Source organism: Tenrec ecaudatus, chromosome 6 (genome assembly GCF_050624435.1).
Source record: "Tenrec ecaudatus isolate mTenEca1 chromosome 6, mTenEca1.hap1, whole genome shotgun sequence".
Lineage (NCBI taxonomy): Eukaryota > Metazoa > Chordata > Mammalia > Afrosoricida > Tenrecidae > Tenrec > Tenrec ecaudatus.
In genome coordinates, this window is record NC_134535.1 from 44,150 (window position 1) to 56,192 (window position 12,043).

The window sequence follows — 12,043 nt, forward strand, 5'->3', positions numbered from 1 at the left end:
AGACGGCATCACTGGAGGCTTGGCCAGCAGGCCGCTGCACCTGTAACCAAGCACAGCACCTTCCTCTACCTCCAGGTGTCCTCAGAGTCCTGACTTTCCAGCCCAGAGGACGTCCTGGATGCCAGACTTCACCAGCTTCCTGAGCCCAGTGGCTCCCACACAGTGCACTCCCTCCTCTCCTCAAAAACCCCCCCTCCACTTCCACCTGCAAGCCCTCACCACCACCAAGTACTAAGTCCCTCTGCACCTCAGGGGCGCTATGCACAGGCAGGAGCAGTGTCTCTCCTCTGGGCCAGGCACTGGGACTGCAGGAGAGGTCACACAGGGCCTGGGGGAGGCCTCACCTGGCCGGTGAGAAGGGGTGGGCTCAGCTCCACAGCAGACGTGACTCCGGGGAAGGAAGACACAGCCTGGGCCAACTCTGGTCTGAAAAACAGACAGGCAGGATGTCAGAACAGGCTGTCTCAAGTGTCCAGGGAGGCTGTGGAGTAGCATCCATGCACTCAGTGAGATGGCAAAGAGTGGGTTTGGAGATTAGTTTTATTATAAACTGAAATTTACATAATTTTATTATTTCCATATGCTTCATCCAAGTTTTCTTTTAGCAAGAAAATTTAAATAGTGGAGGGAAGGTAGGGTGTAAAGGGGGAACTGATTACAGGGATCTACATATAACCTCATCCCTGGAAGATGGACAACAGAAAAATGGGTGAAGAGAGACGTTGGCAAGTGTAAGATATGATAAAATAATAATTTATAAATTACCAAGGGTTCATGAGGGAGGGGGATAGGGGGAGGGTGGGGAAAATGAGAAGCTGATGCCAGGGGCTTAAGTGGAGAGCAAATGTTTTGAGAATGATGAGGGCAACGAATGAAGAAATGTGCTTTACACAATTGATGTATGTATGGATTGTGATGAGTTGTATGAGCCCCCAATGAAATGATTTAAACAATTTAAAAATAGATCGTTAGTTTTTTATTTTCAAACAAAAATAAGAATGCTTAAGAAAAACTAGACTAAAACTGATTATCCTGAGTCAGAGAGAAATGAGAAAAACCGCTACACTGTGTTGTCTTGGTGGTCTCAGCCTGGACACGAGGACCACTGCCCAGGGATGACCACCAGTACAGAATGCATGACACTGACTGACCAATGCACAAACCCCACTTCAACATTCTCCAAGCTCCCTTCCCAGACCCTAAATCGAACCCCACTTTCACCAAGCTCCCTTCCCAGACCCTCACCCTACCCCCAAGCCCACTTCAACATTCTCCACACTCCCTCCCCAGTGGCATCAAAGCCCCTCCTGTCTGCAGTCAGGAAGGCAGTTAGAAGAATCCCTCTGTGCCCTGTGCTAGTCTGCTCCCAATAAAACGCTCTCTTCTCACCAAACCCTGCACTGGAGCAGACCTTTTGGCTTGACTTCAGCAGCAGGCAGAGGCCCGACTTCTGTGGCAACACATGTGGGGGTTCGTCCAAGACCCCCTTCCTACCTGTGACACACGGACCCTGCAGCTGGAGTGGGGCTGATGCCGGTCCCAGCCCCAGGGAATTTGTTACTGTTCCAAGACCTGGACAGGCATTTCCAAGGAAGAAAAACAGAAAGAAAAGGCACATCACCCGAGCTCCCAAAAGCCAAGACAACCCAGGTCCTAGGCAACCACTGGGCCAATGCCTCTGCCTGAAGCTCGCTGCTCAAGTAGCAGCAGAGACCCTCCAGCTCACAAGCCTCAACTCTGGACTCCAACTGAAAATTTGACTTATCTGAACTTGAATACACCCCTGAAGACCTAGAGAGCTGACGAGCGGACACTCCACGTGGACCAGAGAACAAGGCAAGGTCTGTGTGCCCCACAAGGCATACCACCTGCAGTCTGCATAGTGGACTTGTGGTCTCCACACACCGAGGACAAACCCCATTTGGCTCTCGGTCCCTGCATCCAGTATAGAAGGGATGCGCTGCCTCCCCTGGCTCAGGTCCAGGAACAACTGGGAGGTGCCCTACTGGATTTGCGGGTCAGCCTCCGAAGAACAGAAAAGGCCACCAAAATGTTGAAGGCACCTCTGATGGCGCTCATCCCACCTCTGAGCAGCATCTGAACAGAGGCGTACCCCGGGTGGGCACATTGCTCACACAAGTGTCCTGGGGCATTCACTTTGGGGGCTCAAGAAATTTCACTGCTGGAAGAACCACACTGTGAAAAAGCTTCTGGCAGAGCTGTGTCTACAAAGGGAGTAACCAGGGACCGAGAACTTCCCCTTCGTTAGTGATTTCACCAGGAACTGAGTACTTCCATTTCCTGTGCAGAAACCCAGAGCTGCCAGAGAAGTTGGCTCAAGCCCCTATGAAATAGTATTTTTACAAATGTTGCCACTGGGTCAATTTTGACCCAAATGACTGTGTCAGACAGAGCAGAAGTGCCACAATTAGGGTTTCTGAACATATTTATGGCAGCAGACTGCCACATTTCTCTCCTGGGGAGCAGCTGGTGGGTTTGAACCTCTGACCAGCAGAGAAGTGCATTGTGCAGCCAGGGCCCCTCAGGAAATGCCATGAGGAAGGTGCACATCAAACCCACCCTCCATCAACAGGAAAATCTCTTCCAGGCTGCCTGAAACCCCGAAGCCCTTTCAAAACCACAATCTGAAATGCAGAACCAGGATGCTGCTGCTCAGAGCCCCACCGCCTGTGTGGCTAAAGGAAAACACCAGGAAGAGGCTGCTGGGAACCTGGGCAGCCTCATGGGCAAGTGAGGCCAAGCTCTACCCAGACACGGGCCAGGGATGGTGCCCACATAAGCCCGGGTGTTTGTGGGTGCCTTTCCTGTTTACCAGAAAGCCAAACTCTTCGTAGAATCAACCTGGGATGAATGCTGTAACTTTCAGACATGTCTAATCTGTGTGCTCTGAGGAGTAAAGAGAAGGCTGGACCCCCTCCTACTGAACCCCCTCCTACTGGGCCTTTGTCCCCTTCACTTTCCAGGGTCATTGGTGGGAAGGATATCCCAGACTGTGGGGTTGTATGGGACCACCTTTGCGGAAGGATGAACTCAGACACGGGGCTCTGCAGGATTAACTTTGGGGAAGGATGAACTCCCACCGTAGGGTTCTGTGGCACCAGCTTTGGGGAAGGATGGACACCGATCTTCAGGGAAGAGTAAACTCTGAGCATGGGGTTTTTTGGGATACTCTTTGGGGAAGGACAGACTCTGACCATGGGGTTCCGTGAGACTACCTTTGGGGAAGCATGAACTCCAGAGGTGGCAATGCAGGCTGTGTCACCGGGAAGCTCCCCGCCTGTAGCTCCACATGTTCACCACTGGTACCTGGGCCTTCCTCCAGACAAATGGTCTGGGGGCTCCCACGAGGCATGTCAGTGAATCCTGGGGAAATAGGGTTCACAGATTAAACAGGGAAGGAGCAGGGAGTGTGAGGCAGCAGCTCCACATTGAGGCTGGCCACCCTGAGCCAGGCTCACTGCCTGCAGAAGCCTCTGAATCGACACAGTAACATCTATGTTCGAGCAACCAAACAGGCTAACTGGCCTCCCTGAACCTCCTGACCAAGATCACCTGCTCAGGCTGGTTTATGAGGGCACATCTGCTTTCTCCCATTCTCTCCCCCCTGGGGACCTCTCCACTGCAGGACATAAGGCTTAAGTGCCAATCAGACCACCTCTGTCTCAGCAACGGTAGCACAGTGCTATACTTCTCCCTCTGAGACAGAGAATATCAAAAGGCCATGAACCAAACCAGCAAAGGGGGGCAACTGAAACAGGACAAACGGGTGAAGCGACCCCAGGCCTGCAGCGTTGGGAAGCCAACGGAGCCCCCTAGATGATGGTGCGGGGCACAAGGCAAGGTGTCATGCACCAGGAGCCCTGAGAAAGGGGAGCATCAAGGAAAAGCAGGGGGTACTGGTCAAATCACCTCCACACAGTGGAAGGAAACCATGCCCAGTCCTGTGCCTTCCTCACACCTCTGGCTGTGTCTCAGCCCACTGCAATGGCCAATAGGTCACTCAGTCCATTTTGCTAATTGACTCTTCTTTTTGGATGACCCTCTTCTTTACCGGGCATAACGCCCTTCATCAGAAACTGGCCCCTTCCGATGTGACATTCAAAGTATATAAGACGGAATACCACCATTCCCTCTTCCAAGGAGCTTTCTGGATATACTTTTTCCTCTTGTTTAAACTTCTGACAGTCCATGCAGTTGGTATGACACGCCAATACCGCAATTCAAAGGCAACAATTCTTTTTTCTTTTGTCTTCATGTAAAGCAATAGAAAATACCATGAATTGGGTCAGGTGCACATCAGTCCTCAAAATAACATCTTTGATTTTAAAGAGGTATTTGGCAGCAGTTTTGCCCATGCAACCCATCATCTGCTTTCTTGACTTCTGCTACCCTGAGAGGGAACTGTGGATACCAGCAAACTGAAATCCTTCAGTTTCACATTTTCTCTGTTACTCGGGTTGCTGATGAAAGGTGTCCAGTTATGAAGAATTTTTGAGATGCAACCCATCCTGAGTGAAGGCTGCAGTCTTTATCTTCTTCAGTCAGCGCTCCATGTCCTTGTGACTTTCCACATGCAGCCACGGCTGTGCCACCTGCATGCTGCAGGTTATTGATGAATCACCCTCTAATCCCAACGCTGTGTTCTCCTTCACAGAGTCCCTCTTCTCAGATGATCTGTTCATGTGCAGAGTGAATATGTGCAGGGGCATAGCCTTAGCGAGCACCTCCCTTGACTGTAAGCCATGTGACTGTAAACTATGAGACTGGCTGACTGCCTCTTGGTCTATGAGGAGTTCCCAAATGAGCACAACGGTATGTTCTGGAATTCCCATTCTTGGCAGTGCTATCCATAATCTATTATGACCTACAAAGATAAATACCTTTGTATAGTCAATAAAACACAGAGAGACATCTTTCTGGTATTCTTGCCTGCACCCAAGATCCATCTGACATCATTAATGGTATCCCTTGTTTTGTGCCCTTTTATAAATCCAATTTGAATGTCAGGTAGTTCCCTTTCAGTACCACTACAACTGCTTTTTGTATTACAGTCAGCAATGTTTTTAAATTTGCACGAGCTATTAATAATCTTCTTCAATGAAACCCAGGGTTGATGGACTGATAGGGACAGCATATAGAATTAGGGGTTCATGGGGATGGGATACAGTGGTGGTCAGAGGGTAAAAAAGAGTTAGTATAGAAAGATTGTTTGGGAACTGTCGTGGTAGCAATTCTAAAATTCTACTCGCCATGATTGAAATATGGAGTGATATGAAATACACATCTGCAATAAACCCCAACTAATAAATAAATAAATAAAATATACTGTTTTTCAATAATTCGAACATTCTACTAGAATACCCTTCTTGGAGCGGAGATATGTACAGCTCTCTTCCAGTGGATGGCCAAATAGGTAGGTAGCTGTTTTCCAAATTTCTTGGCACAGACCAGTCAGTCCTTCCAGTGTTGCATCCGTTTGTGGAAGCATCTCTGCTGGCGTTCAAACCACTCCTGGAGCCTGGTTTATGCCAACACCTTCAGAGCTGCTTGGACTTCTTTCCCCAGCAATGCCAGTTCTTGATCTGGGGGTTAAACATCAACCAGTTCTTTTCAGCATGGTGACTCTGTGCTGTCTTTAAAGAAAGACATGACGTACGAGAAGGAAAATTCGCCGACCAAAAAAGAGCTCTTGGAACTTAAAATATAACTGTTGAGATAAAAACTTCAATAGGATTGTTGAGGGATAGAATTTAAGAGATATACCCACAGTACACACACTATAAAAAGACCCAAAAAATCAGGAAAAAGATAGGCTACTTGGGAGCTTGTTCAGAGTTCTGACACCCAAATAGCATGTGCTATGAAGAGAAGACAGGGAACCGGATGGAAGAAACTGCCAAAGACTTTCATCAAAAGAATGTAACCCCCAAATTCCCAGAGTTTAAAGGAGGCCAAGGTACTTTACACTGAAAATCTGAATGGTAAGATGAATTCGTAAGATCTAGGGCCAAGGCCATCACTATGGAATTTCTGAATTCTAAAATAAACCCCAAAATATCAAAACCATAAAAGCTCTCAGCAAGAGAAAGCAGGCTACACACAGAAAAGTGAACATCAGAATGAGGTCCCACTTCTCAAAAGTGAGAAATGCTACACAACCACAGGGAAGCTTCAGATTTCTGAGGGAAAACGGTTTCCAACCACAGTTCCACCAGCCACACTGCCCATCAGCGTGGGGGCAGAGTGGGACATCCACCAAACACCCAAGAACTCGGAAATCTACCTTCCTGGCCCCTCTCTCACAACACTGATTAAAGACAGTCATTACCTGAGGGCCTCAGGAAGGGAATGACCTGGTGTGAAACCCAGGGAACAGAGGCCCAAATCCCAGGGCAATGCCCCAGCTCTCCATGCACGGCTCCAGCCTGGCCTCGAGAGGGCATCTCAAAGCAGTAGTGACTAAACTGGGACGCCCAAGTTGACAGTCAGAGTCAAGTGTGACAGACACAGACAGGATCAGAAACTAACAAGGGCATCAAGAAAGCCAAGACAACAGGAAGCTGGAGGACAAAGATCTAAGTAAGCACAGAAAAGTAGAGATCCTGATGACTGGGCGAACACACGGTGTTCCACGTCCTCTCTACAAGGTAGGAGGTCATAACCTACTGCTGCATTTGAGGCACAAAATCTGTATCTTAACACAAGCAGGAGCCTTGAAAGAGTTAGTGGGACCTCCATTTCTCCATAAATGCCCGAAGCCCCCTCAAACGCTTCGTGGTGGTATTGAAAGCTGTGTGGGTGACTGAGACAGACCCTTAAGCCCTGCTATTTCCCTCACAGAGGGGCAGAGGGACCTTACAGGGATGTCAGAGGATGTCACGTGGGGCTTGGAGGTGGGGCCAGCGCAGTTTCCTTTCAGCCTCACTCTTTGTACATCCTCTTACTTCCTGCCATTTGCGAATTTTACTTTGGAAAGAAAAAAGTGCAAAAACATCTGAACTACTTGTGTGCAGTTCTGTCCAGCTGCCCTGGTTCTGGGTGTAATCACACTGCACAGGACAGGAGAGGACGGGCCTGACCCTAGCCACGGGGAACTGAGGCTCTGGCCCGAGAAGACCCACCTGCTAGGGCTGCGTCGGGACAGGACATGGTGAAGCTCAGCTCCTGGCTTGGGATTGGACCCCTCATCTGAAGAGAGGCTTCTCTGGAGGACACTGTTGCCAGTGTCATCAGCCACGACCTTGAAGGATCTGGAGACGGATCCGCTGTGACGCTGCCAGCAGCCAGAGGGCAGAATCCAGGGCCAGGGTTGACCGGGACGAAGCGGACAGGGTCTGGGGCAGGCCCCTCCTGGTCAATCTCACCAAGTAGCAGGGACCTGCTGACACAGCAAACACCACTTCCCGTGGGCAGAGGCTCCTCGGTCAGAGGCTGGAAAGAGACTCCAGTCGGTGTGGGGTCTGGGTTCCTTCTCAGCCCTGTCATAAGGCTGTGGGGCACAGTACCTGGGAGCTGCTGGCTCTGCAGGTATTTCAGGAAAGCCTGAGGCAGGGGCCAACGGTGCCCACAGTCCCTGGGAGGCCTCCATGGTCTGTGGAGACGCGGTTTCTGCAAGTCCTGTTGGAGCACAACAGTAAGATGGGGGAGGCTCAGCAACATCCAAGCCTGTGCCCCCTTCCCACAGGCTCTGCCCAAGGGGCCCAGCAAGTGAGAGCCAGGCCGAACCGCCTGCTCTCCCACCGGTCCCTGGAGCACAGGGCTGTCAGCCCATTCCCCTTCACGCAGGCTCTGCCTGGACACCCCAACAAGGGATGGAGGAAAGGAGCATAGGGTGAGCCAAGTCAGCATCAGACAGATGGGGAGGCTCAGCGGCAGCCCAAGCCTCTGCCTCCTTCCTGCAGGCTCCACCTTGACAACCCCACAGACGATGTGAAGGCCAACCGCCTGCTCTGGAGAACGGAGCACAGGACGAGCCAAGCCCAGAGACAGAGCAGACAAACAGGGATGTTCAGTGGCAGCCCAAACCTGGGCCTCCTTCCTGCAAGCTCTGCCAAGGAATCCCAGCAAGTGAGAGCCAAACCCAACCAGCTATATCCCGGGCATCCCTCCTCTGAATCAATAGAGCACAGAGCAAGCCGCGCCAACCACAGCTGCTTACCTCCCACCCTCCGCCACAAGGGTGAGGGTTAGCCCTCCACACACTAAGGGAATGCAGGCCCCCACCCAGGCCAGGCCCAGCACCCACCACATATGACCCATGTCTAGTCACTTCCCAGCTTCAATCTCAGCAACCTCTTTCCCCACTGAGAAATTACCTAAAGCTGTGGACCCCAGCCCAGCTGAAGGGCCGATCCTGCCTGAGCATTTGGGGAAGTGGTTACAGGAAGGGTGTCCCAGTCATGATGGAGGTCATAGGAGGTGGGACCATGTGGAAAAGGATCACAGGTAGGGTCCTGATCCTCGGCTGTCACCACTGTGGACCCCAGCCCCCCGCCGATGGGCCAGCCCTGCTTGAGCATTAAGGTGGGGTCCATCTGGAGGGGTCATAGGGGGTGGATCACAGAGAGGTCCCAGTCTCAGTCAGGGGGAAAGTCCGTGAGGACTAGCAACACCCCAAACCATAGTAGGCTGGGCTCTGGAGCCCCTCACCTGGCCACTGGGGCCTCACCACACCCTCAGGGGTGGCACAGGGGTCCCCTGAGGAGCAAGGAGGCTTTGGAGCACTCCCACAGGCAGCAGGTTCATCCTGGGTAGCTGTCCCCAGGTCTGGCTCCAAACGCTGCATGAGAGCTTTTTGTCTCCGGCGGTAATTGGCAAACCAGTTGTAGACCTGATCACCCGACAGGCTGGTCTCCAACGACAAGGTGTCCTGTGGGGACAAAATAAGTTGTGCTCGCCTCACCCCACATGGCTCTTCCAGGGAAAGGAGCACGGCCGCCTCACCCTCCACACTCGGGCCAGTCTTACCCTGGGGGACAAGCGACCAAGTCCTCCCTGTACGGCCCATCCAGGGAGACCCTCCGTCCCAGGCAGGTCCCCCCACACCCAGCAGGAGGGAGCTGCTCATGGCCTCTGGGTGCTATGGGGCCAGCTCCCTCGTACCCGCTGGGCCTTGTCTGGGTAGGTGCTCACGGCCAAGGCGAAATCCCGCAACTTCTTGCGCACGTCGCCAGGGAAGTGACGGCTCCTTAGGCCCTCAGGACAGAGGGACGGGGGCGGTGGGTTCCTGGGTGAGGACAAGAGGGCGAGGTCGTCTGACAGGACCCCAAACTCTGTCCACTCTGTCCCAGGGCCAGGACCTGCCCCTAAGAAAGGGCCCCCAGGTTTTTCCTCAGGAGCTCCTCTGTGCTCACTTCAGGACCAACGAGGAGTTGTGTACATGGAAATGAGGGCCCAGAGAAGGTGCTCAGGGACGGGAGCTGGCGGTGCCCCATCCTGTGCCCACTCATGGCATCCCCGAGCTCCTTCTGTATTGTCTCCACGGGACCTCCCAAGTTCCCCTCACCTGTGTGTCTGGGACCCCGAACCCAGGGGCAACCCAGGACTCTGAGTCAACGCACTTCTTCCTGCAGCGGAAGGTCTGCAGGTGGCTCAGTGTGTCCACGCCCAGCCTCCTCATGGTCATGTGGTAGTGGATGTTATTCCAGGCCTCCACCAGGTCCAAGCTGCCCCCGGGCACCCGGCAGCCCTGCAGAGGGAGAGCCTGGCTGAGCCCTGGAGGCAGGCCTGTGGGGCCACCAGTCCAGCACCTAGCCCAGGGAAGATGCTGGCATCAGAACCTCTGGTGAGGGGTACCCCTGGGTGGTGGGACAACGGGATCTACAGCCCTCTTGTCCCTACAGTCCTGCATCCATCCACAGTAGTAATGTGGACGATGGTCAGTTCGAAGCATGGACCACACGTGCATGTTGACAATGTCCCGGGTCCATGAGTCCCAGAGGACACTTCAAGTCTGAGCGGAGGGTGGAGGTCTCACCCTGAGAAGGCTCGCTCTGCAGACAGGACCTGAGGTGACTCTCAGGCATTTCTTTATCTGCCAGGGGCTTGGCAAGCCAGGCACGATCCCGGTCACGAACTTTCATGTCAGAGTGCTGGGAGGCGCAGGACTGAGTGAGCAGTGGAGGGAAGAGAATTTTTCCAAGAAGAGAATGCCAACCTCAAATCCACTGACCTCTGTGCTCCTCCTGCCCATCCGCAGACCCTCCAGCTCCAGCAGCCGGTAGGCCAAAAGAGACGGTTTTCCCAAGGAGCAAACCCCTGGTCTCTAATCCGCTGACTTCTGACCTCCCCGCCCACCCTGCAGGGTGCCCTACCTCCAGCAGCTTGCAGGCCTCCTGGTGCTGCTCCTGCCGGTCCAGGACGAGCACGCACACCAGGACTACAGCCTCACTTTCTAGCAGGTACGGGCGGAGTGGGCTCCTCAGCACAGCCTCCACCAGGGGCTCTGCCTTGTCCAGGTCATCCTCCAGGTCCCGGCACAGCCTTCCAGCCAGGGCCACCAGCTCAGCCGGGGGTGGCCAGTCAGGCCTCCTCTCGCTCTCCTCCAGCAGCATCAGAAACTTCTGCATCCCGCCTCAGGCTGGGGGCCTCTGCAGTAACAGTGAGGGCAGTGGGAGGCACAGACCACACACTCAGAGCACCACAGGGCCACTCTTCAAACCAACCTGTTGAGTCTCAAAAGCCTAGAACCCTCCAGAGAGGCAGGGTATGTGTAGCCTGATGACACCTTTCAATCCCCAAAGGCAACAGGCTAAGCCAGCCAGCCACACTGTCCCTCATTTCTCTGACACTGTGGGGATCTAGGAGTTCTGACTGTGCAGTGGTTACACACTGGGCAAAAAGCTCCACCTCTCTCCCATGGGGTGGCTGGTGTCTTCGAACTGCAGACCTTGTGCACTGCAGCCCAACATGTAACCACTATGCTACCAGGGCTCCTCTCTACCACCAAGTCAGCAGCTCCAAACCACTAGTCACTCCACCATTGAAAGACTAGGCAGAGTCACAATCTCTGAAACCCATGGGGGTCAGTTCTACCCTGTCCTGCAGGGTCACTATAAGTCAGCCTCAACTCCATGGCAGAGCTTGGTTTCATAGTGACCTGACCACATGGACCACTGTCAGGCCCTTGCCTGGCTCCTGACTGCCCCTGGCTCCTCATACAGCATATCTCCGTAACTGACTCTCTTCCACCCTCAGTGCAGGGGATGGCTCTGCCCTGCGTCTGGGGTCTCCTAGCCTCTGCCAGGTAGACACTAGTGCCTCCTGGCCCGGCATCACATGATGACCCAGGGAAGCAGTGGGTCAGTGGTCAGCTGCGACACTAGGCGTCTGGGAGCTTCCAGCTCTCATCTGACTCTGAGACGCCCTCAGGACACTCCCATGGATGTCAGGACTGTGTGTACATCTACAACACGCCGTTCACCATTCACAGGTTTTCATCAAGGAGCCCTGATGGCACAGGACTGAAAGCCTGGCTGTGAAAAACAGAGGGGGCTGCGTGAACCCACCCACCAGATTGCAGCCTCAGATATGTGCTGAGGAGGTCTAGGCTGCCCAGAGGGTTGCCAGGAGTTGGATCTCTCTGACAATAGGGTGGCTGAACTGTTACCCACCGTGCCCCAGTGTCATTCACTCACAATGTGATGCGCTGTGAGCGGAACATGTCAGAAAGAGACTCTGGCCAGTCCCAAGTAACAGCGGGGCAGCAAGAGCCCAAGGGAAACACTCAGAGGCTGGGGGAAGAGGGTGCTGCTGTGTCACGAGGGCTGAGGGCTATAGTCAGTGTCACAAAACAAAGTGTGTGTGTGTGTGTGTGTGTGTGAACTGTTGACTGGAAAACTCACGTAATCTGCTACCTTTATGTAACAGCCTTTAGCCGTGAACTGTATGTCATTTGAGCTCCTTCTCGGACCACTAGTTACAGGAAAAAGCCTGGAATCTCAGGATTGGCACTCTGGCACTCCCATCAAGGCTGTGCATCTGCTTGTGCACTGGGAGATCTCTTCCATCTGGCCTGCCTGCC

The 12,043-nt window shown here is 53.2% G+C and overlaps 1 protein-coding gene across 1 annotated transcript; it reads right to left on the minus strand.

The window, feature by feature from the left end:
* Window positions 1-344: 344 nt before the first annotated feature.
* On the minus strand, window positions 345-10,589 carry LOC142450601 (anomalous homeobox protein-like; the record flags this gene model as incomplete). The annotated part of the gene is made up of 6 exons (XM_075552592.1): window positions 10,335-10,589; window positions 9,582-9,709; window positions 9,124-9,247; window positions 8,671-8,890; window positions 3,237-3,384; window positions 345-426 (listed from the first exon to the last, which is right to left on the minus strand). Coding segments are annotated over exons 1-6 (957 nt in total), but the record flags the coding sequence as incomplete, so codon positions are not given.
* Between the last annotated feature and the right edge of the window lie 1,454 nt (window positions 10,590-12,043).